The sequence below is a fragment of the Schistocerca nitens genome, chromosome 1, assembly GCF_023898315.1.
Source record: "Schistocerca nitens isolate TAMUIC-IGC-003100 chromosome 1, iqSchNite1.1, whole genome shotgun sequence".
NCBI classification, from domain to species: domain Eukaryota; kingdom Metazoa; phylum Arthropoda; class Insecta; order Orthoptera; family Acrididae; genus Schistocerca; species Schistocerca nitens.
The window spans coordinates 942,957,688-942,984,943 of NC_064614.1; the positions used below are offsets into that span (position 1 = coordinate 942,957,688).

The window sequence follows — 27,256 nt, forward strand, 5'->3', positions numbered from 1 at the left end:
GTACCACTTAGTATTGGAGCAACTGAATTACATTCTCTGCCAGGGTTATGATTACCTCTCATCATGCCCTGAAATGAGAAATATCCTGCCCACTATCCTTCCCACCCCTCCAACAGTGGTATTCCACCGTCCACCGAACCTACACTATATACTCGTCCATCCTTACACATCCCCTGCCCCAATCCCTTACCTCGCCCCATACCCCTGTAATAGACCTATTTGCAAGACCTGTCACATACATCCTCCCACCACCACCTACTCCAGTCCGGTTACTAACATCACCTATCTCATCAAAGGCTGGGCTACCTGTAAAACCAGTCATATAATCTACAAGCTAAGCTGCAATCACTATGCTGCATTCTATCTCGGCATGACAACCAACAAGCTGTCTGTCCGCAGGAATGGCCGCCAACAAATTGTGGCCAAGAAACAAGTGGACCACCCTGTTGCTTAACACACTACCAAACATGATACCTTTCATTTCACTCACTGCTTCACGGCCTGTGCCATATGGATCCTTCTCACCAACACCATCTTTCCTGAACTGTGCAGGTGGGAACTTTCCCTGCAATACATCATACGTTCCCGTAACCCTCCTGGCCTTAATCTTTGTTAGTCACTGTCCTCACCCATCCAGTCTTTTCCCTGTTCCCATTCCAGCACTACACTGCTGTCATTCCACCATCACAAACAGTCTTATTATTTCTCTCTTTTTCCGTTACTTCCTCCCCCTCACCCCCTCCCCACCTCTCCGCTGCTCTCCATCTCACCTGCAGCACTTCACTGTCTGCTGCCGCCACCACCATACTATCCCTCTCCCTCTACGCCCCAGCCTCCTCCTTACTCCCACCCAGTCATCATTCCTATCGTGAACTGGTGCTGTTGCTTGCAGTGTGGTTTCAGTCGCCTGAGACTGCAGTCGTGTGTGTGTGTGTGTGTGTGTGTGTGTGTGTGTGTGTGTGTGTGTGTGTGTGTGTGTGTGTGTGTCATCTGTTGTTGTTCTTCCTGTAAAGCACATCACAGACAGTTCACTCAAAAGCTGGTGCAGTTTTATGAGCTGTTACATGTATTTATGAGCCATTCATCAATTAATAGTTCCCAAAAAATTGTTTTAGCTTTAAGTAAAACTATAAGATATTGTTTGTGCATTACTACTTTAATAAATACACAAAATGAATAGGTACAGTCATACATGAGATTAGCACCTCCTAATTACAGAGACAATTTCTTTCTGAAGAGAGGATTAGGTATGGTCTATCCACAGGTTTCATTACATTTTTTGCTAGTATTAATGACTAGAAGCACATTGTATGAAACATGTAATATTCTTGCAATATAGTAGCTGTAGGTACAAAAGTTATATTTAAAATAAACTAAAGGCAGTGCATCTTTAATAAGTGAGATCTGTGGACGGAATTGTCACTAACTGTAACATATAAGCAGATACTCATGAGGCCATAAAATTTAAAATGTATTCACGTAAGAGAGAACAGTGCATGGAATTCTCTTAATTCTCATACAGTGTCTGCTGAACTGTGATATCTGTATTCTTACATCACTGACTTTTTACCAATGATTATTTTGCAACATATGTTGTGCCACACAAATGAGGAAAGTAAATATTATGCCTTAGGCCTTGAATATCTATACCAATACAGAAATATTTATTCTGGGAGTAGGTCATCCCCAAGTTCCTCATCAGCAAACTCATCATCTTGTGAAGGTTTGCGTCCAGCTGATGTCCGTGGTCTTTCTGTAAGTGGTCCCAAAGGATCACTGTAACTGGCATCTGAAATAAGTAGTTTTAATAAAGTTATTTCTCAATTACATGCAACAATAAAGTTATTTCTCAATTAAATGCAAATAATATTGAATATTAATAAGATAATTATTTCTATCTTGAAGCAAAAACCGTGAGTTTTTTTATTATATGCCTATAGGTAAGTACTTGCTTTTTATGTCTATACACAAAGTGGAGAAGAAAACAAGCTGTATGTACATATGTCTGATGCTTAGGCATTAAATATGTAGAAGTGTTAGCTGAGCAGAATTATATCCGTCAGTAAATCTTTGATAATTCACAACTTGTCTAGGTATCTGAAACCAGGTTGTGGTAGCCCAATTTATGATTTGCATAATGTTCTAATGATGGAAAAAACCAAGCTCTTACATCCAAATAACAAGAAGCATCCCACTCATGACAGTCGTGACTGTCTGTGTAATACCCTTTGTTATATTTAGCTGACTTAGACACAAATAATAGTTTATTTTAATACAGTCTGCAGACTGAGTTTCAATGAATTTTGTGTGTGTGTTTGTGTGTGTGTGTGTGTGTGTACATACTGCCAGAACTTTCCATTATTATGAATGGATCAATAAACATGCACAACAACTTCATCATCCACACAAATCCATCCCTGATAACCTACCTACACCACTGACAGATATGTCAGTGGCGTATCTCCCATCATACAATCACCACAATTTTGTCAGACTCTAATATAGCCTACACAATCATCACTACCCCAATGTTCCAACCCAGAAAATTGATATCACTGGGAACCTGCATCATACACCCACCTACAACCATCAACTCCAGCCAGATAACTGACAAACGTCACAGTTCTACAGACTGAGCCATAATTAATGTATGACATGATTTGTTTATAATGAGGATATCAAATATTCAATTTGTATGTACTTGGAGGCACATTACATTTTATGCACTGTAGTGTGACTCAGACCTAAATGCGAATTATTTAGGAATAAAGGAGATGATCCACTGAAAGGCAGACAGTGTCATTGATAGGTACACAGACAAAAGGTGCAGAGCTTGGCTAGATTTTGGAATGCACTTCCTTTTTCAAACTTGCAGGACAAACACACACACACACACACACACATACACACACACTATGGGTGGGGATGGGGGAGGGGGTGGCAGTGAGTTACCTTAGGTTTAGGCCAGGAAAGTTATGGGAGCAAAGGATGTGCTGTAAGGATAGCTTTCATCTGCCCAGCTCAGAAAAGCTGGTTGTGGTGGGAAGGATCCAGATGGCACGGGTTGTGAAGCAGCCACTGAAATCTCACATGTTGTTCCCTGCTGCATGTTGTGCAACTGGGTGGTCCACCCTGTTTTGGGCAACAGTTTGGTGGTGGCCATTCACTGTAGTTGACAGTTGGTTGGTTGCCATACCAATGTAAAACACTATGCAGTGGTTGCAACACAGCTGGTATATAACATGGCTGCTTTCACAGGTTTACCGGCCTCTGATAGGGTAAGATACATCTATGATGGGACTGGATTAGATGTTGCTGGGTGGATGGATTGGACAGGTCTTGCATCTGGGTCTTCCACAGGGATATGATCCCTGTGGCAAGGGATTTGGGTGGGAGTGGCATAGGGATGGACTAGAATTTTGTGGAGGTTGAGTGGGTGGTGGAACACCACTTTGGGAGGGTTTGGAAGTACCTTGGGTAGGACGTCCCTCATTTCAGGGCATCATGATAGATAATCAGAACCAGGGTGGTACTGGGTGAAAAGGGGTGGTTGGTTCTTGGAGGTGGATATGAGGATCAGGTGTGTGTGAAGATCTCTCATGCCATATCCTCACATACCCACCCATCTGCCACCTGACCCCTCTATCTGCACCCCTAGCTATCCCACAGACGGCATGAGCTGCTAGATGCTTTCCCCCAACTCCCTCCCTGCCTCATTCCATCCCTCACCCAACCTGACCCCACACCTCTCATCTCACCCCAGTATGCTCACTGCGGACCAGGAAAGAGCTGGCAGTCGACTGAGCACAGTGTAGCCAAGCTCTGTGCCTTTTATTTGTGTATCTATGACGCTGCTGCATTTTTCCCTTTTGGTCGGTCATCTCCTTCACTCCTAAATAATCCGTACTCCTCAACCAGAACTTTCCATACATTATCAGACCTAAATGCTTGTTACGTCCCACAAGCTATCCAAATCCATCCTCCTATAAGAAATATCAATGAACTCTGGAGTTGGAAACTTGCCTTCCTCGCAATTAGTCTTACACTCACCTTCACCTTTTCTCGTTCCTTCCCCTATCTTTCTTCTGCTCAGCCCCCTAGCTCCCCTTCTTCACCTGTTTGTCAAACCCTATTCAATCTCTTTTCACCACTTTTTTCCTTGCCTCCTCTGTCACCTCGATTTCTTCCCCACAAACATATTCCCTCACACGAATTCTGCTCCACACTTTGCAATTTTCCACTAATCTATCTCACTAATCAGCTGAAAACACAAACTTACCCTTCTCTATCCCTATCCCTTATTTCTTCATATGATTTTTTCACCTACTGTAGTTCAGTGTTTCTTCTATCCTTTTATTTCATCCATCATTTTTGACCTTGTTTTTGTGCTTCTTCACGTGTACTTTTTGACTTTGCAACTCTGTAGATATTATTTGCTCTGTCCTGACGACCTTTCCTTCACACTCTCCGTATGTTCTTCTTAATCTGAGTCTGAGTGGCCTACTCCACCCCCCACCCTCCCCTACCCCTGACCCCTTGTCGCCAGACTTCCACAGTGAAGTAGGAATGCTAGACCATCCCTGATGGTTTTGGTTTTGCATTTCTATTAGCTGTAGTAAGAATTCCAGCTTCTAAATATAAGAACTGGTCAGTCCATCTTGCTTTATGTAAGTATAATCTATAACATGTGTAAATCTGCAACCAGGGTTGCCAAATTTCAGTAACTTCACACTGATTCACAAAAATAGCTGATTAAAATTCTTGCAGTGGAAGGGAAAGTTAAGTTGCTAGAACTTAGATAGCAAAGGAAGACATGATAGTTATGTACTGCTTATGATTGCCAGATTGTGTGCTAATTTCCATGGTTAAATTCCAAACTTATCTGCACTGTGAGAAGATAAAACTTGTTGACATTGATTTGTCTGTGGAAATGGAATGCTAAGCACAGATTTTCCTTTAATGTTTTCCATGAAGAGAAGACCATGCAGTGACACAGGGTTTCATCCTGTGTCTTATTCAGGTTGCATCAACCCAGAAATAAAAATGGTATTACATTTCACAAGTATCCATTACAACCAGCCACATGATCAGCTATCCACCCAAGGCAACATACAAATGTAAACCAGCTGCATTACAATGTTTCACAGACTAACAATGCCTAAACTGTCCCAAATATTCATTAATAGATACTACTGTTAAATTAGAATAATGCACAATGTAGTATACATTAAACTGAAGGGAATTCCAGGAAACTTGGAAGACAAATAATTTCATCAGAAGTTGCGGAGAAAAAACTGACATTGTACTGTCATCGATATCTTGCATTGTGAGTCTCTTAAGACTGGTAGCACCGCAGACACGACTAGAAGTGTAGCAGCAAGCTGGCACAGCCTGCTGCTATTTATGTCCAGCCACAGAGCTCTATGCTCGATCTGTGTTCAGCTGCACATCTGTGCCACAGAGCTATTTGAGTGTGTTAACAAGTGTCAGTGGGCAAGGGGTTGTCCATGTAGTCTACACAGTGTTGCTATCTAATTACTGTACTGTACCGTACTGCCAATGAATTGAACACTGAGTATGTATGAGCAATAGATTTATGCTCTAGATATGACACCACATCGGTGATGAGTTGCTTCAGAACCTGTGGTTCTGTGTTCTTCCACAAGTTGGAGCACTTTGTTTACTGTGTTTGTGTACTCTTTCTGAATAATAATGTCCATTATATGCCCAAATTTTTCTCTGGCACAGGCTGTTCTGTTACAGGGGCAGCACATTCAACTACTGCTGCAGAGCTTCATTCAACTGACACAGGTGGCAACTATGCCACAATGAGCTAATTCTGCACCCAAGTTTTGAAATTTTGTCAGCCAACAAGAGGAGTGGACCAAATACTAGGGCAACTTGAGATGCACTTCTCTGCTTACAACATAACAAGTATACAGAACATAGTTCATTTTATTGCTAATATGGGTGCCAAAGAATTTTGTTTGTGCCTTAACTTATTCCCAGACTTTCATCCAGAAGACACATATTATGCGTCATTAATGCATGCACATTTTGAATATCATACACATGTTATAGCTGCCTGTTACAAGGTCTTTCAGCTGAGGAAGCAACCTGAGCAAATAAAATGACAGTGGATAACCAAATTACAGAGTCTCACCAGACGCTGTACATTCAAGTGTTCTTGTGGACTTTCACAAAGTGACGCTGTGCTCTGTGATGTTACTACGCAAAATTTGTCTGATGCATGCATTTGTACTGCAATTTTGAAGTTACCTACTCCTAACCAGGAAACTGTATTCTCCATTGCAGATCCATAGGACATTTTAGATGTGGCAGACACTGACTTGCAGGCTCTGGCCATTTCATTAGTTAAAAGAGCGAAATAAAATCAGTCCACTGTTTAATCAGAGGTCATTCATCATGCAAAGCCTAGTTTGATAAACAATAAGTCACTGAAAATTTTTGGTCTCGATTCTTTTGATTTGTTGATCTTGCTACTCAAGATAATGTCTTGCAAGTGAATGCTGGAGTGCCCCAAGACAGTCTCAGTAAATAGTGTAATAAGCAAAGCAAATTATTTCAAGAAGGACTTGGGAAAGCTCAGGATTTCAGGCTCATATAACACTTAATGATAATGCTCAGCCATGATTTTATCGCACTAGGTCTGTCCCACACACAAATTGTGATCAAGTCGAGCAGCAACTACAAAGTTGGCAGGAAATTGGGGTAATTCAACCTGTTTCTATGTATCACTGAGCATCCCCACTGGCTGTTATGAAAAAGCCGTTGGGCAGATTAGGGGTCTTAGCAGATTTCAGATCTACAGTTAATCCTATGAATGTGGTTGACTCCTCCCCCTTACCTCAGTCCAAATAACTTATGGATAAATTGGGATAGGATCACTTCTTTTACAAAACAGACTTACAAGAAGCATAACTGGAGGTGCTGCTGGTGAAGCAGGCTAAACATTTTTTTGTCATCACTATGCACTTTGAGCTATTCCAGTTTTGATGCCTACCATTTGGCAGTGTATTATCTCCCACCATTTTTCAACCGTTTTAGGAACAGCTGACAGTAAACGTCCCTTCATTTTTCAACTACCTGGATGATATTGTGGTGTTGGGTTGCGCACTAGCAGATCATTTATACAACTTGGAATGTCTATTCAAAGTGTTTTCAGAATAGGCCTCAAGTGTAACAAGGTAAAATCCTTGGGTCATGCCACATTCTCAGGGTTTTAATCCAGCACAGTTGCATTTCTTGTGATCCAAGATTTGCCAGTACCTCATGATGTTAAGGATCTGCAAGCAGTTATGGGCAAAACCTCATGTTATATCAAATTTACACCTAATGCAGCACAAATTGCTAAACCAGTTGCACAGGAAACGTGTTCTGTTTATGTGCTCCAAAAAAGGTAAGTAAGCTTTTCAAAGTTTCCACGATACCCTCATCAGTGATCACTGTCTGATTCATTTTGACCCAAACAAGCCAGTTACTCACACAGGACTGGAGTGGTACTCTCCCACAAGGTAGGTTCTACTGACAGGGGTAGGGTCTACTGACAGCGTACCTATAGTCATTCGGAAAAAGTGGTGCTCATCATTATATAAATGGTAAACAAATTTCATTAGTATTTGTGTCGGTGATACTTCAGTCTTGTTAACCTATTCACTGCTGAGTAGGTCACAGCGTGTGCACTTCTGTGTGCAGTTGGGATGCTCCACATGGCAGTGACCACTGTGCCAAGCACAATAAGGACATCAGCAACACAATTCCTTCCACATTTTGTTCATGCGGCATGCTGCAAATCATGCATCTCCTTACAGGTCCATGTTGTTTTACTGATGGTTTTATAGTGCTTGGAAAGTGTCATTCTCAAAGCTGCAAAGGATTTATGAACATCATAGACTGTGGGAATTTAGCACTCACAGGCCTAACGTGTTTTGTGAACATACTCCATTGAGCTATGTTGCATATTGTACTTATCCACTGTACATAAAGGCTCATTGTAATACAACACACATCTTGGTTTAAATTTGTAGGTATTCCTTTGGCAGTGCATTTTTACATCTGATTTCATTGCAGCTGTATGGAATGACATGAACATAGATACATCTCTTTTGTCATGCCACTTCGAAGCCATCATATTGTCTATTGACATAAATTCCACCTCTCCTATTTGTAATGTAGCTTCAAGTTTTGGCATACCTTTCCTGTTCATTCAAACAGTACATACCGCATTTGTTGTTCTTTTTGTTCACATATAGCAAGTGTTACAGTGTGCATTTCCAAACAAAACCTCAGAATGCATATATTCAACACACTCTGTTCCTGTCTGATATATATGTTGTTAGCATTACAGGTATTATGACTGTGCACCAGTATACAGGGTGAAGAAAAATATGTGCACACGGACTTCGAAGCACAGTTTCTCACATAATGACAATGCAAAAATGTCTCTCACAAAATTTCGCCCTGCACATATTTCAGGCAGTAAATGGACATTGAAGATCAGCAATCTGGCAACACAGTAATCATGCATATGGTAACTTCCTCTGTCAGGATGTAGCAGTAGTGCTGTGCAGTTGGTGCAGTGGATAACGTTTTGTGTAAGCATGAAGGAGGTCGAGGGTTCGTTTCTGGGATGTGGATTATTTATTTTCATTTGCTTAAAGTAGTCTGCATGGTATGGTATCTGGCATCTTAATCATCATACAGCAATTAAAGTGGGTCTTCTACAAAACATTTGCAATTACGATTATGAACACAGAAATGGAAATACAATCATTTTCATTGGTCAGCTTTTAAAGAAACCTTTTGCATGTCATGAACACGAATTGTTTCACACCACTGCATCTACTAGTTTCTAAACCTGTTTTCTATGTACCTCCCCCACCACCACCCCCATTGGTCCCATTGATTAATATAATTAATTATATTATTATTATCTTTACTTTCTCAGACGTTAAGTCTGGTGAGGAATGGAGTGACGCGGACCTTTATCAAGCGTCACTTCCTTTTTGCTGTACGGTATATGTTATATTGCATTTAGGAACTTTCGGGTAATTGAACATGTATCAATAATTACGGATTTCTGTAATTGTATATATATATGTTTGGATGTAGCTGTATTGCATTGATGTATTGGTGGATATTGTGTGGTATGACTCCTGTAGTTGATAGTATAATTGGTATGATGTCAACTTTATCCTGATGCCACATGTCTTTGACTTCCTCAGCCAGTTGGATGTATTTTTCAATTTTTTCTCCTGTTTTCTTTTGTATATTTGTTGTATTGGGTATGGCTATTTCGATTAGTTGTGTTAATTTCTTCTTTTTATTGGTGAGTATGATGTCAGGTTTGTTATGTGGCGTTGTTTTATCTGTTATAATGGTTCTGTTCCAGTATAATTTGTATTCATCATTCTCCAGTACATTTTGTGGTGCATACTTGTATGTAGGAACGTGTTGTTTTATAAGTTTATGTTGTAAGGCAAGCTGTTGATGTATTATTTTTGCGACATTGTCATGTCTTCTGGGGTATTCTGTATTTGCTAGTATTGTACATCCGCTTGTGATGTGATCTACTGTTTCTATTTGTTGTTTACAAAGTCTGCATTTATCTGTTGTGGTATTGGGATCTTTAATAATATGCTTGCTGAAATACCTGGTGTTTATTGTTTGATCCTGTATTGCAATCATGAATCCTTCTGTCTCACTATATATATTGCCTTTTCTTAGCCATGTGTTGGATGCGTCTTGATCGATGTGTGGCTGTGTTAGATGATATGGGTGCTTGCCATGAAGTGTTTTCTTTTTCCAATTTGCTTTCTTCGTATCTGTTGATGTTATGTGATCTAAAGGGTTGTAGAAGTGGTTATGAAATTGCAGTGGTGTAGCCGATGTATTTATATGAGTGATTGCCTTGTGTATTTTGCTAGTTTCTGCTCGTTCTAGAAAGAATTTTCTTAAATTGTCTACCTGTCCATAATGTAGGTTTTTTATGTCGATAAATCCCCTTCCCCCTTCCTTTCTGCTTAATGTGAATCTTTCTGTTGCTGAATGTATGTGATGTATTCTATATTTGTGGCATTGTGATCGTGTAAGTGTATTGAGTGCTTCTAGGTCTGTGTTACTCCATTTCACTACTCCAAATGAGTAGGTCAATATTGGTATGGCATAAGTATTTATAGCTTTTGTCTTGTTTCTTGCTGTCAGTTCTGTTTTCAGTATTTTTGTTAGTCTTTGTCTATATTTTTCTTTTAGTTCTTCTTTAATATTTGTATTATCTATTCCTATTTTTTGCCTGTATCCTAGATATTTATAGGCATCCGTTTTTTCCATCGCTTCTATGCAGTCGCTGTTATCCAATATGTAATCTTCTTGTTTAGTGTGTTTTCCCTTGACTATGCTATTTTTTTTACATTTGTCTGTTCCAAAAGCCATACTTATATCATTGCTGAATCCTTCTGTTATCTTTAGTAATTGGTTGAGTTGTTGATTGGTTGCTGCCAGTAGTTTTAGATCATCCATGTATAGCAAATGTGTGATTTTGTGTGGGTATGTTCCAGTAATATTGTATCCATAATTTGTATTGTTTAGCATGTTGGATAGTGGGTTCAGAGCAAGGCAGAACCAGAAAGGACTTAATGAGTCTCCTTGGTATATTCCACGCTTAATCTGTATTGGCTGTGATGTGATATTATTAGAGTTTGTTTGGATATTAAGTGTGGTTTTCCAGTTTTTCATAACTATGTTTAGGAACTGCATCAATTTAGGATCTACTTTGTATATTTCCAATATCTGTAGTAACCATGAGTGGGGTACACTATCAAAAGCTTTTTGGTAATCAATGTATGCGTAGTGTAGTGACCTTTGTTTAGTTTTAGCTTGATATGTCACCTCTGCATCTATTATCAGTTGCTCTTTACATCCTCGTGCTCCTTTGCAACAGCCTTTTTGTTCTTCATTTATAATTTTGTTCTGTGTTGTATGTGTCATTAATTTCTGTGTAATGACTGAAGTTAATATTTTGTAGATTGTTGGTAGGCATGTTATGGGGCGATATTTAGCTGGGTTTGCTGTGTCTGCTTGATCTTTAGGTTTCAGATAGGTTATTCCATGTGTAAGTGTATCAGGGAATGTGTATGGGTCTGCAATGTAACTGTTAAATAATTTAGTTAGATGTGAATGTGTTGAGGTGAACTTCTTTAGCCAGAAATTTGCTATTTTATCATTTCCAGGGGCTTTCCAATTGTGCGTAGAATTAATTGCTCGGGTGACTTCATGTTGCAAAATTATCACTTCAGGCATTTGTGGTATCATCTTGTATGAGTCTGTTTCTGCTTGTATCCACCGTGCATGCCTGTTATGTTGTACCGGGTTTGACCATATGTTGCTCCAGAAGTGTTCCATGTCTGTTATGTTTGGTGGATTGTCTATTTTAATGTATGTGTTATCTATTGTCTGGTAAAATTTCTTTTGGTTTGTGTTGAATGTTTGGTTTTGTTTCCTTCTATTTTCACTTTTTTTGTATCTTCTAAGTCGTTTGGCCAATGCTTGTAACTTCTGCTTCTTTTCATCTAATTGCTCCATTGCTTCTTGTTGTGAGATTTTACCTAACCTTTTTCGTTTTTTGTCTGATATTTCATTTCTTATAAATTGTGTTAGCTGTCCGATGTCTTTTCTCAGTTTTTCTATTCTGATCTGTAGCCTGTGTTGCCATGCTGGTTTTGTGGGTTTCTTCTGTGTGTTGGTTGGTTCTGATCTCTGCCTAGTGTGTATATTTAGTGTAGTGAGTGCTCCTACATAAACCAGTAGTTGTAACTCTTCCATTGTTGTATTTTCATTTATTTTGTTGTGTATGATTGTGTTGATAGTTATTATTGTTGTTTCGACTTGTGGGTTATTTGGTGGTCTATGCAAGAATGGTCTAATGTCTGTATTTGTGTCTTTGTATTCTATATATGTCAGCTGAAATTTCTCTTCTATATCTAACATGTGTGTCACTTCGTGTTCTATTTGTGCTTGTTCTGGTGGCTGTCTTAAGATGTCGTTTTCCTCTGATTGTTTAATTGATGTGTGTTGTTCTTTGTTTGTTTGCTCTGGGATGTTTGAGTCCATTACTGTATTTTCTTCTTCTTCTTCTTCTGATTGCACATTATTTTGTTCTAGTATTTGTTGTACTTGTTGTTTGATGTTTTCTAATTCTGACTGGGGTATCCTGTTATTTTTGATTATTACACGGATCTGATCAGCTAGTCGTTGTTCTGTTAAAAATTTTAATTCTGGGTATCTGGTAATAAATGTTGTGTGTACTTGTGATCTGTATCCAGTTGTGTTGGTTCCTAGGTTTGTTGCTTGGTAATAACAGAACATGAGGTGTCGATTAACTTCATCTGACCATCTCATCCTCTGTCTTTGTTTTCCTTCTAGGGTGGTTGCAGGAAGCATATCCTGCAAAACACCTCTATTTGGATTTAAATCATTTTCCAGTTGGCTAGCAGTGTCGTTACCATTGTGGGCGGGCATAGGGTTCAAGCGTCGTCCCCGACCATGACGGCGCTTGTCCGAGGCTTCTTTAGTTCTGTCCTGAACCAAGTAATCACACTAAAAGGGGGGTTAGCCCTATTAGTGGTTTGTTCTTTTCGTCGCCTTTTACGACTGGCAGAACATACCGGAGGCCTATTCTTTTCCCGGGCCTCCACGGGGGTTATTATTATTATTATTATTATTATTATTATTATTATTATTATTATTAATTATTCTTGCCACATTCAGGACCATACATTACCAGTAGGGCTAGCAATGTGCTTTGCAAATAATTTCGATGGGACCATGGGGAGAAGGTACACGGGAAAAAGGTCTGGAATCTAGTCAATGCAGTTGCACAAAACAATTTGCATCCATGACATGCAAAAGGATTCTTTGAAAGCTGACCAGTGAAATCAACTGTACTTCCATCCCCATGTTCATAGTATGTTATTGTAAATGTTTTGTAGAAAACCCACTGTAATCTCTGTATGACGATTATGATGCCAGATACCATACCATGCAGACTACTTTCAGCAAATAAAAACAAATGTGTCTCAACCCAGAATTGAACCCTCGATCTCCTGCATGCCAATCCAAACACCATCCACTGCATGATCTGCACAGCACTACTCTATCTGCTGACAGAGGTATTTGCCGTACATGTGATTACAGTGTTGTCGGGTTGCCAATGTTTAGTGTCCACTTACTATCCGAAATATGCGCAGGGCATAATTTTGTGACAGACATTTTTGTGTTGCCAGTATGTGAGGAATTGTGCTGTGAAGTCTGAGTGAATGAATTTTTCTTCACCCTGTACACATTTCTAGCAGTTAAAGGAAGAGTTCAGGACCACAGGTCACTGACAGCCCTGTTTACTCTAAACCTGTCCCACCATGGACAGCACAAATGTTGTAGCAGTGGGCCCTACTGTTATACAATTAACAGTATGAGCTACTATACAAGCCCACAACTCAGCATTCCAACACTGATTTGTTGCCATGGCTATCAGTGGGTACCAATTACACCTTTTATTTGTCTGAAAATTCCTTTTTTTCACATAGATTCCCTGGATTTTGACACACTTCGTGGGTTTCCAATCAACTACTAACACACTGAGCATGAAACTGTATCTGACACAGTTCTTTGGGCAATTCTGCTGTATGTCTACAATGGGTGGCCTCCACCACATCTACAAGAGATCCCCCCCCCCCCCCCTCCCCCGTGTGCAATTATTTTGCACACCAGCACACTATTTGTGCATTTATAGGTGTTTTCCTCCTAAACATGGAGAATGCCAATGCATGAGTCCTGGTCCCTTTGTAGCCGCCACCTTTAGGTGCTCCAGGGTCATTGGCGAGTGGTGTGTACCAACCAATTACCTCAGCCCCACTAAATGTGGCTGCATATGGATGCCCAAGTACAACAGTTGGCCATTCACTGCACACAGCCTGTGCAGAGCATAAGTCTGCTCCAGTGCATGTTGTTTTGATTGGCCATGACTAACGGGACCATGGCAATGTCTTCATTTGGATTTTGCAGGACCATTTTGGAATACTTTATGGTTGATGGTGGTGGATTGATACAGCTAGTCCTCATTCGTTACATCAATGCAGTCCATCACAGCTACCAATATGGTGCTGGCCCTCACCACAGTCTGTTATTTTGAAGGATTGCCTGAAGTGGAGAACAATTCACATTGGCCGACTTTCGTCAGTTTTGCCAGACTAATGGCATCCAGCAACATCATGCCACAGCCATTTCATTTACAATACAATGGAGAAACTGAACATTTTGTGCACACTTCTAAGGCACAAATGGACAAGTTGCATTCCTCCAGCACATTGGTTCAAGCCCTCAAGAAGTTTCTCTCCTATCGTTCCTTGACATGAGACAGCGAGTAGCTGTTGGAGCTCCTGCATGGTCATTGACACCGTACGCTTCATCATCTCCTGCATCCACTACAAAAGCCCTATGTTATGCTGTGCCCCATGAAATTTCAGTCCCAGGATACTTGTGCTTCTCAGGGTGATTGGCAAGGGTCAGTGATGGGAAATAGGCCTTGGTTACAGATGTTTTGGCAGATCTTTGTGTACCAACCAGAGTCCAATGGATTGCACCACCAGAACCAATTGCCAAACCAAGACATGGCTGAGGCCACACCTCCATGGAAGATTTGCAGTGTTGTTGCAGCCAATCATTATGTACGTCAGGCCATAGAGCTCTATGCTCAGTTTGTGTTCAGCAGCAAATCTTGTACCAAAGGGCTATTCTGGTGGGTCAACAAGTGTTAGTGGACAAAGTACTGTCTGTGTAGTCTATGCAGAGTGTCTCTGCCAAATTACTGTGCTGCACTGCCAGTGAAATGCACGAGTTCGTGTTAATGGTGGATTTATGCTCATTTCTGAGCCGTCCCTCATCAGATCACATTTATTATATAACTTAAGTGTTTGTCTTCATTAATAAATATCCTGTTTAGAAATGTGTCTCTGTTCTTTATTGTTTCAGGTCTGAACATTCCTATCCTCTAGACATGACACAATAGGCACTACTAGATGGTACCTGAATTTAAGTAAATTAAGGAGAAAGATTAAGGTTCAAAATGTTGCACCACTGTCAACAGCTATATGAAGATTTTAATAGCAGTTGTTGTTGGTGCAATATGACGTCCAACAATTACCTGCAAGCTGTAGGGCAGTAACTAAAATATTAATATGCTGCTGTCTTACATGAACTAGCTATATTTTTAGAATGAGTAGAACTTCCAAAAAGTCATCAACAATAATAGAAAACCAGTTATTAAATATGCAGTCCAAACCACAGTGCAACTTGGCATTTTTCACATTAACAAGCATTACCAGAGGTGCAAGAAGTGCTAAGTGATAGATGACAACCAATACATCATACTTTTACTTTTTCAACTGATATAGTCTCTGTTACCTACATTGTAGCTTATGTGGTGTGACCAAACTCATGAAACAAAGAATTCAAAATTTTGTAAAACTGTTACTTCAGCTAACCACCTGGGACTCACTTTGTTTTCACACCTCATTTTACATTTTCTATTATAACCTGACTGCGTACCAGCAGAAATATTAGGCCAATACTTTTGTCTGAATTAGACTGTTCCTCCTATGTGGAAGAGAAATCTGAGGTATTTTGCATTATACCAATTTCAGTTAGAAAAACAGAAAACAATTTCTCTCTTATATAATGAAACAATTAGTAATCAAAAGAATATCAAGTTAAAATGGTCAATGATTAATGATACTCTATAAAATTAATTATAACATTTCATGATGGCTGTAACTGACAATTAAACAAAAAGCCTATAGGATCTGATGACAATAATTTACCAATATGGCGCTGACTGGGCAAATAAGGTTCATCTGTGGTAGACTCTAGCAATGAGGCCTTGCTTGCCCTGCTGCTGCTTCCCGATCCTGATGCAGAGCCTGAACCTGAAGCGACCCTGCCTCCAGTCCGCTGACCGACTGCTGACACAGGAGAGCCACGTCCTCCTTGTGGGCTGAAGCTCCCAGCAGCTGATCCCCCCCGTGATGACAGACCACTTCCACCTCTACGAGATCCTGCAACAGATAAGATCTTAGGCTAACAGTTGCTGTAAATGCTACTATGGACCAAACATGCTGCCACAAAAGGCAGAAAAAACAACTTTCTTATTACACCTTAAATGTTTTATTCCTAAAAGTATTTCCAAACATATACCTCATTTGTTATCAGAATGGTCCATGGGTATCCTGCCACTTCTTGGGCAGTACATTATCTCACACTACTCATGACAAGATGCTTAACAACTATAAAATGTATGGAGGGAAAGAATCCTCTATCAAACTGTAATGACCAAGCAACTTCGATACAAAGAAAACAATATTTGGATTATTACATTTTGTCTGGGCTCACTAAGAATATGTAGCAAATTAGGACTTGATGCTAATCCTGGGAATGTTACATAACTATTCTGTGCAAAAGGCATTATGATGCAAATGATGTTTATATATTTACATTGTACTGTGCAGAACACAAAGTCTATGCATTCATGTCCTTTCAGAAGCAATTAGGTAAAAAAAATTAATTTGTACAACACAACACATTCTGAGGACATTTTTACCCATGATGACCATATTACTTTCAATACGCTACTTTATAAAACAGGAAAGAGTCACATTTATGTGCACATGTATAGTAACAGCAACATTTATCATCATGGCAATGCAGAAGTGTTATCAAGGAAACAAATACTTTTTGTTTGTTTTTCACATAAGTCAACATTTTAAGTACACAATTCTGCTATTGTTTAAGCTGAATACAAATACTTCTAGTTAAGAGGCTGAAATTGTGATAACAAAACATTAACAGACGTGATTTCTAACAACAGTGCTGGAATTTCTTTATTGGATATAATACCTGGTCTACTGCTTCCTATTCTTTCCCGTGCTGCTTTAGATGCTTCTAGCTTCTTTAGTTCCACAGCATAATTAGAAGCTTCTTTCAATCCAAGATCACTGCATAGTCTGATCAAAAACTTCAGACCTATTAACATTTTTTATTATTAGTTTTGGCAGTATGGTTTTTTGATCATGTAACATGCAAAATCTATGTAGGGCCCTACTATCACACGTAAGTATTCGTAATATTCTCCAAAGTTATTAAGACAGTGAATCCTTGAGCAAATCAGCAGCTGAGTGATTGAGACTGGGCAATTCAGCTACTTGTATACTGAACCTACAGCATTGACTGACAGTATACTAATTACACAGATAGTAATTTTTATATTACTAGCCACACTTGTTTCAGCAATGGATAAATTTTCTCCTGATTTCTCAAATACACAATATCCAATCTATTAAACAAGAAAAAAGTCATACAAATTAGTTACAAAATACGTAAATGGATGACACAAATGACTCCAGACAAAAAAAGTAAATATAGAGGAGGTACCACCAAGCATACTGTACATTTTGTAATTAACACTGAATGGTGACAGAAGGAGATAATAATCAATACTTCAGTGATAAACTATTATGGATCCTGGCAGACAGAATGTCTAGAGAGTAAACCTGTAAGTTCAAAAAATATTTGTAGAAAATTTTATTACGGGGCTGACATATTCTTACTTTGAATTTTGTAATTATTTCTTCCATAACATAATGCTAATGATTTGTAGTATCCAAAAACCAACTCAGTTCCACCATTACAGAAGTTTCAGCTGTGCTACCTTTACTACCTTAAAGCATTTCAGTGTTTAATGCTTATCCTTAGATGAATGATTTGGCAGATGTATTATACATCATTTTGTAATAAATTCCAGAAAGGCTGACTTCTCTGTTCCAGACTATCTTGAGGAGCGTGCTCTACAGCTACATTGTTCAGGCAACCCATACAACACAATTGGATGGAAATGCTAGAGACAGGGCTGGAAGAAGTGATTTTGAGCACATGCAGGGGACAAGTCTTCCCTGGATCTTTCATATGATCGTTAGGCTTGAAGGTTAGGAGCATGAGTAATGTAAGGATGAACAAATGTATTGCATAGGTTCTGTTGCATTGTTTGCACTTTGAGAGAAATGATGACAGCAGATAAGATATACCTCACCTCATTACATGATGAGAGGTACTCAAAAGCCTGCCCACTGATCATGGACCATGTCACTGTCGAGCCCCCCCCCCCCCCCCCCCCCTCCTTTCTATAAAATCCCTTTAACTAACTACAAACAAATCCACAGCAGCACCATGGATGCTTGAACTGCACTGTTGTATCACAACTTTTTCATAAGCTATACAGAAGAATGCTCTCTAGCCCCTCAGAATTTTAAAGAAATCACTTGGAGTTCAGGTTCATTGATAACACTGTTATGATCTAGATCAAGGTAAGAATACATTTATCTCTTTCCTCCAAAATCTCAACAACTTTTTCACCACTCATTTCAAATGTCCTCCTTAGCTCAGTCAGCTGTCCTCCTAGATGTCCACCTTCGCCTCACTGAGGGCACCATATGAACTCCAATTAACATTAAACCTCCCAATAAACAAAAATACTTCCATTTCAACAGCTCCACCCATTCTTTTATCATATCCAATTTTTTGCTGTAATGCAATATACAAAGGCATCTGCAGACTTTATGAGTTTTTTACAAATGACTCTGTGGAGATTATGTGAATCCACACATCATGCTGAAGAACCAAATCGAACTATGGCATGGTGGCTTTTTACCTAATTTTTGACTGTATTGTGAGAGCCTAGTGGTTCATTTAACCTTGTTTATTATAGTCTGTTTACCTCCCTTGTTTAACTTGAGGCATCTTTGCTCTTGCAATATATTTTCCTTTCTGGGTATTCAATTGTGCCACCACTTTACATGAAACATAATTTACTCTTGTGTCCGGGTCTGTCATCTAGACCAGGGGTGGCCAATAATTCGGCTCATGAGCTGTGCCCTGGCAAAAAGACGCATAGCTCTCACCCCAGCTGCACACTTCCCCACTGCTACAGCACAATGTCTAAGTAAGAGGAGGGCAAAACTGCAAATGCAGTCACACAGTATACAACTTGGCTTTCCATTTCACATTTCTCAACAAGACAAATAACAAAACAAAAAAATTCATTATTATTTAATTATATTATAATTTTTATCTCATACAAACTGTAGGCATGCAGGTAGATGTGAACAATGTCACCCTAAGATTGCCACATAATCTTGGCTTATGTAGTTGCATAATTGAAAAAGGTCTTTCACACTCATATGTTAAATCAAAATACTGTAGCACCTTTCCAACCCTATTATGGAGATGTAGAAAAACTATCTGAAGGAAACCATGTAGATGTTGTGGACAATTTTAACACAAAAGGATTTGTCTTTAAAATGGGAATTTCAGTTAGAAAAACAGAAAACAACTTCTCTCTTACATAATGAAACAATTAGTAATAAAAGAATATCAAGTTACATCTGCACAAGCACAGGGATGCTTTCAACTGAAACAGAATGGTCTTGAAAACAGCTTGAAAGTAGAAATAAGATTGGCAGTGTCCTCAAAAAGTTTAGAAAACTATCCTTGTAATTAATTTAAGAGCACAATGAATTCTTCAAGCTCTTGTTTTCTTTAGCTTAGAGAACTGGACTGTGTGTGTCAGAATTTATCCCTTCTACAGCATGATTTTCTCTTTAAATGCATCCCACACAAATCAGAAAGACACTGTTTCATGCCTTGTGAAGTCTTACTATGGGTAGTGTGCAGTCAAGTTCACTTAAAATTCGAGGTTTGCAATCCAATCTGGATATTCTAATCTTTGTTCCTGCACTCATTTTTCCTCCATAAATTCAACAACGGCAGGTTTTAAATCAAAACCCCTTCCAGGTATGCCCCTTAACTTAACCAACATACTTTACAATAATATATATAGTCTCCACACTCTTCATTCACTTCCATCAAAAACTGTTGCAACTGACAGTGGTATAATGCGTGCAGCTTCAGAAATTTTACTATTTGTACGACAAATTTCTTCACGTGCTCCATGGCTGCAAATTTAGTACAAAGTGCTTCCTGATGCACATAATAATGAATCCTGTCTAGCATTCATTGCAAATTTTTGCTCTTTCATTGTCAAATAAATATTTTAATTATTTCTGTATGGCACTGTAATGTTGTTTCTCCAGTACCTATCAATTAAGTGACTGCCTTACAGATATTGATAATCCTTATGCTGCTCTTCCATCATTCCCTTTAATGATTAAAGCTTGTGAAGGCACACTGCTAGACAGCCTGCTTTTGTGCAAACAGCTGCTGGACCTGTCAACGTCCTTCACACCACGAACAAATAGCAAAAGGTAACAGCACTAAACTGAAGAGAGTTGAGTTGACTGAAATATACAACATAGCAATACTAAATGAAATGTCATCCTTTAACAGACACTTTTGTGAAGGACTGAGCAAAGCCAAAACAGGCAGAGCCTCGGACTGCATGCGGCCTGCACACCCAGTACATGTACAGTTCGGTACACCAAGGCCAGTCCTGCTCTAGGCTTCCCATAAGTGGTATCTGGTTGCTTTATTATTTTTATTTTGTCAAAATTGATGTACCGAAGCTCCAACTTTTATAGTATGCTTAGAGTATAGGGGACGTGGTTTTGGTTTCTCCCGTGCCTTGTCATGACGGTACTCTCTGTGCCTGTAACTCACGTGCAATATACTTTGCTTCACCACCTCGCTCCACATGTACAGTGTGGCCAGTGGTTTCTGTGGCTCACCTGCTGGGTGGCTCTGTGTTGGGCTTACATGCTGGTAAGCCTTCTGCTTCTTGCCTCGACAATATGTAGCTTTTATTCCTGTGTCTCGCTTTTGCACTTTGGTTATAGGTGTGCCCTTTTTACATAGCCCAACTTTTTATCCATTGACTATCTGCCCTTTGGATGTTATGGTTTTAACTAAGAAGCTTGAGCCTTCTATATTCTCTGTCATGTCATTTACCATGTTTTAATTTTTGTAAGTACACATGTGGTTTTATCTATTCTCATAAGTTGGTGCTTCTGGCCCTGGTATTTTACATCTACATTAATACTGTGCAAATCACACTTATATGCCTCGCAGAGGGTTCATCAAACCACCTTCACAATAATTCTCTATTATTCTGCTCTTGAACATTGCGTGGAAAATACTAACATCTGTATCTTTCTGTGCAACTTCTGATTTCCCTTATTTTATTATGATGATCATTTCTCCCTATGTAGGTCTGCATCAACAAGATATTTTTGCATTCTGGGGAGGAAGTTGGTGAGTGAAATTTTGTGAGAAGATCCCACCACAACAAGAAATGCTCTTGTTTTAAAAACGTCCAACCCAAATCCTTATCATGTCCTTGATAATCTCTCCTCTATTTCTCAATAATACAAAAGGTGCTGCCCTTCTTTGAGCTTTCTCAATATACTCCATTAATCCTAGCTGGTAAGGATACAACAACACACAGCAGTACTCCACAAGAGAATGGACAAGAGTATTGTAGGCAGTTTCTTTAGTAGATCTGTTGCATCTTCTAAGCATTCTGCCAATATATCACAGTCTTTGGTTCGCCTTCCGCACAACATTTTCTATGTATTTTTTCCAATTTAAGTCATTTGTAATTGTAATTCCTACATATTTAGTTGCATTTATGGCCTTTAGATTTGATTGATTTATTTTGTAACTGCAGTTTAATGGATTCCTTTTAGAACTCATGTGGATGACCTCATACTTTTCATTATTTAGGGTTAACTGCTAATTGCACACCATATAGATATCTTTTCTAAACAGTTTTGAAATTTGTTTTGTCTGCTGATAACTTTGCATATGATGCTGTCATTTATTATCTAGTAAACAACCAAAAATGGCTGCTAACATTGTCTCCTAAATCTTTTATATAGATAAGGAACAGCAGAGAGCCTAGAACACTATCTTGGGGAACACCAGAAATCACTTCTGCTTTTCTTGATGACTTTCCATGATTTACTATGAACTCTGACATTTCTGACAAGAAATCATTAATCCAGTCTCATAACTGAGATGATATTCCCCAGGCACACAATTTGATTATAAGTCTTGTGAAGTACAGTGTCAAAAGCTTTCTGGAAATCTAGAAATACAGAATCAATTTGAAATCCCATGACAATAGCATTTGACACTTCACATGAATAAAGAGCTAGTTGTGTTTCACAAGAACAATGATTTCTAAATTCGTGTTGACTGTGTGTCAATAGACCGTTGTTCTCTTTGAAGTAATTCATAATGTTAGAACACGATATATGTTCCAAAATCTTGCTGCAGATTAATGTTAATTGATATGGGCCTGTAATTTAGTGGATTACTCCTATTGCCTTTCATGAATACTGGAGTGACGTGTGCAACTCTCCAGTTTTCGGGTATGGATCTTTTGTCAAGTGAGCAGCTGTATATGATTGTTAAATATGGAGCTACTGCATCAGCATACTCTAAAAGGAACCTATCTGGTATACAGTCTGGACTGGAAGACTTGCTTTTATTAGGTGATTTAAATTGCTTCACTACTCCAAGGATATCATATTGGCAGCTGTTTGTTTACTTTGATATACAGGGCTGCAGTAACTGTCATTTTTTATTGTTCAGATGTGCTCCTGATGATGTGGCTATAAGCCTTAGTCAAATTGGTTGAAGATACAGCTGTTTGTGGAGTTATTACTATAACATTTATGAATTTTAATGCCTTTTGTGAATATTCACTAAAAGAATGAGTATATTATAAATAATTCACTCAGATGTAGCAATATTCTCATGTCTATCATAAACAGTATATTCAAAAATTGAATGACTACATCAAAAGTAATGAGTTTACTTCCTTAATTTGGATGTATGAATGTAATTTTCTACAATCATTTCCCATTTTAGTAAAATATTTGTGTTCACATTACACATTTATTTCACAATGAACATCTTCAGTTGCAATTACGCATTTTTGAAAGATGCTACCAATATGGACAACTTCACTCAAACCATGAAGTAAGAGAGCAAAAAAAGCTTACTTAGACACAATGTGAGTAACTATTCATATCCTATGTAATTGCTCGGAGGACACGTGATACTTTAGGGATGCCAAAAGATCTTTTTATACTGACAACATCTCTAAAGATTTGTCAAAGTTTTACTGAGTGCCCTTTCAAGTAATACAATATGAGTGGTCATATGAGCAAATCAAACAAATAACACTGAATAAACAGACAGACAGACAGACAAACTTCATTATCGAATTTATTAAGGTTTAACTCACATTCTATATTATCTGGAAATCTGTGGTGAATTTCCTTGTACAAATTTAGAGCTTGATGATAGTTTCCACTCCGTCTATGGCATGAGGCTACCATCAACTGCCACTTTACTTCATCTGGCTGCATCAGTGCTGCTCGTTCAAAGTAATTTATGGCTTTCTCTGCAACTTGCATTTCAACTGAGTATGATCCAAGCCAATCAATAACTTCAAAATTTGATGGAAAATAACGATATGACTGCAAACAGTACAATACATCAGCAAATGTGTCCAAACAGTTAGAATGAGCAGATGCTTACGGAAAAATATACTTACATCAAAATGATATTGAAAGGCTTGCTGTTTATCCCCTTCATTGTCATACATTTCTCCCATTTTTTGCAAGACACCTGGATCAGTGGGCACAATGCCAATAAGTTGTAGATACCTGTTAACAAATGAGGAAATTAAAGAAAAAAATTTCCAAATTTGCTTGCATGCTGGTGACTGTCGAGTATGGGTTTTATCTGCTCCTAATTTTTTGTGACTCAGAAATTTTAAAATACTAAGTACTTTGGAGAGCCATGTTTCTAAGTCCTTTAGCTGTGTCAAAGAGGCAAGCTCATCACTATTACGAATACAGAAAAGAAATCATAATACATATTAAAATTTAGCTTTGCATTTTTGTTTAGCTCTTCATCTGTTCTCTGTAACATCTATTAAGGATGAAAAATAGAGAAGCAAATAAATAAACCTTGAGAAATTAGCAGAAGTAAAGGTGAAATCAAAATCTAAATTTTCCTATCTTAGTTTTTTGTATGTTCAACAAGACATTTACAGCATATAATGGAGCAGTTGTTTAAACAATGTCATTGTTTATTTTTCTTTAACGATCATGACATTGGAGTACATGAATGTTGTAATATAGGGAAAAACCATCAGGCAGATTTATAAGATGCAACAATGGGAAAAATGATCAGACATGGCACCAGTTAGGTCACATGTTAAAGCTTTTACATGTGCATAAAGTCAATTAGGTTACCAATCCAAACACATAACAGGTAAAAAGTACATTTATTAGGCATCAGAAAACTGAGGGATACAAAAAGATCTAATAGATTCACTAGTCCTGTAATCTAGAAGATTTCATAAAACAAACTGCAGAAAGTTATTTTTTTTTATTCGTGACAGTGGAATGACATATTTCTATTGCGATTATGAGCAACTATTCATTTTTAAAATACTGGATGCTTTGAAACCAACACAATAAATTTTTTACTTGTGATTATTATGAATAAGTGTCTCAAAACAAAAAACATACATAGGTATTCATAATCTGTAGTTAACATACCATTCAGTCGCCTGATCAACATCACCAACAAGTTCATGGAGGTTGGCTAGCTGATAAAGAACTTGTGGATGATGCTTCACAATTGTCTGAAGTTTGAAAAAGCATTCCAGAGCTTCATCATACAATCCTAATTGCTTGTTTACCAAACCTGAACAGAAGATGAATATTCATCATTACACATATACTATTCATAAAACCTTTCATGTTGTGGAGTTTAGAAAAAATAATGCAACATAAAAGAAAGAGTGTTTGTAATTTATCCACTAAACAATTGCTACGTCAGTACTACACACAGTGTGCTAACTATAAGCTAGATGGAGTGGACGAACTGAGTCTGACCCCTACATAAACCACCACAGGATGAAGGGGCCATGATTTCAGTCCTGATTACAAACAACATTTAAGCGATCTTTAGCTATATTCATGATTTCTGCTTTCGTGGAAGCATGAAGCACAGGTAGGGTGCCTGTTCTGCTGAAGGTACGCCCAAGTGGGGGTTTATTTATTTATTTACTCATTTATTGATCCTGTGAAACTAGGACTGTACAGTCTACAAATGATATTGGGCCACTGCTTAATTATTATACCCTTTTCTTGAATTTGTTGTACGCAGATCATTTTAGCGAAAAGTAATATTACATAATATTTTATTACCCTATACAATTTACAAAAACAATGTTAATTGGTGCTACAGTTTTGTTTTTATATACAGCAAGGGAGAGTAAATAAAAGTAAAAATAAAAAAAAATGTGGCACCAATTAAGATTGTTTTTGTTAAGTGTCAGAGTAATAAAATTCTGTGTAATATAACTTTTTGCTAAAATGATGTATGTAAAAATATTCAAGAAATGTGTGTAGTAATTAAAGAATGTTCCAATATATTTTTTGCACTATACAGTCTTAAATCCATGGATAAATAAAGCCCCATCTCCCTCCTGCAGAGCAGGAGCCTTGCTAGTGCTATATGTTTTCATGACAGCAGAAATCATTCACAAAGATAAAGATCACTTAATTTTGTTTGTAACCTGTACTGAAATTGTGATATGTAACAACATTTTTAATAAACATCCTAACTACAACAATTATGTACTTTTATCATATGTAAACAGTGAGAACAGTGAAGTACAAAAACAACAACACAGCAGGCAACAATTGTTATCTCACACAGTACAAATGGCTACCGGCCAAAGTCTTCTGACTTCTACTGACCCAGGCCTACAGAGCCAACTCACAGTTAGCACACAGTATAAAAATAATATTCATACTTGTCTTCATAGTCATTCACCGATGTGTGTAGTCATCAACTATATCCAGTTCCGTAACAATCAGACACATGTTCGAGGGGTTTTTTGGTTTATTTTCACATGTATAATTACTTATGTGACATTCCTCCTGGATCATCCTTCTCTCTCTCTCTCTCTCTCTCTCTCTCTCTCTATCTATCAGTGTGTGTGTGTGTGTGTGTGTGTGTGTGTGTGTGTGTGTGTGTGCGTGCGTGCGTGCGTGCGTGCGTGCGTGCGTGTGTGTGCGCGCGCGCGCCTGTGCGCATCCATCTTAATTATAAGCTGCACCTTGACCTGAAATATTTTATAATTATAAATCTTGAGAATTATAACTCTAAAAAGATTCTCTGATAACGGAGATATACAAACAAATAAATTAAGTAGAGTAAATCGTGTATTATCAATCATCTGAATACCTTAATTCCTGTAGGTACAGCAATAATTATTGTTGCTGATGTAAAGTATGCTCGTGTGTCAACATCTATTCCTACTGTGAATATATGATGTGCTCATATAATAAATCCTATTAGTCCAAAGTGCAATCAAGATAATGACATATTTCTTCTCTGGACTTTCCCTGAAACACCTTACTATTTATATTAGATTAGATTAGTTTTTCGTTCCATAGATCCATGCTGAGGAGATCCTCGTGGATGTGGAACATGTCAATTTTTTTTTTTTTTTATCTGAAATAACAATACTAATAGTATGAAGTAGATTAAAACTGAAGAAACTGCAAAAAGGTGGGAATTTAAGGAGATGGGACCTGGATAAACTGACTAAACCAGAGGTTGTAGAGAGTATCAGGGAGAGCATAAGGGAACAATTGACAGGATTGGGGGAAAGAAATATAGTAGAAGAAGAATGGGTAGCTCTGAGGGATAAAGTAGTGAAGGCAGCAGAGGATCAAGTAGGTAAAAAGATGAGGGCTAGTAGAAATCCTTGGGTAATGGTAGAAATATTGAATTTAATTGATGAAAGGAGAAAATATAAAAATGCAGTAAATGAAGCAGGCAAAAAGGAATACAAACGTCTCAAAAATGAGATCGACAGGAAGTGCAAAATGGCTAAGCAGGGATGGCTAGAGGACAAATGTAAGGATGTAGAGGCTTATCTCACTAGAGGTAATATAGATACTGCCTACAGGAAAATTAAAGAGACCTTTGGAGATAAGAGAACCAGTTGTATGAATATCAAGAGCTCAGATGGAAACCCAGTTCTAAGCAAAGAAGGGAAAGCAGAAAGGTGGAAGGAGTATATAGAGGGTTTATACAAGGGCAATGTACTTGAGGACAATATTATGGAAATGGAAGAGGA

The 27,256-nt window shown here is 38.3% G+C and overlaps 1 protein-coding gene across 1 annotated transcript in view; it reads right to left on the bottom strand.

The window, feature by feature from the left end:
- Positions 1-1,186: 1,186 nt before the first annotated feature.
- Positions 1,187-27,256, bottom strand: part of LOC126237383 (intraflagellar transport protein 88 homolog) — a 97,045-nt gene continuing 70,975 nt past the window's right edge. The window contains exons 12-17 of the mRNA XM_049947470.1: positions 24,657-24,804; positions 23,642-23,753; positions 23,330-23,564; positions 16,966-17,091; positions 15,894-16,127; positions 1,187-1,789 (exon numbers count right to left, since the gene is read on the bottom strand). Of these exons, the coding sequence (XP_049803427.1) occupies positions 1,665-1,789; positions 15,894-16,127; positions 16,966-17,091; positions 23,330-23,564; positions 23,642-23,753; positions 24,657-24,804 (980 nt within the window). The 3' untranslated portion in view covers positions 1,187-1,664. The remainder of the gene's footprint in view (positions 1,790-15,893; positions 16,128-16,965; positions 17,092-23,329; positions 23,565-23,641; positions 23,754-24,656; positions 24,805-27,256) is intronic.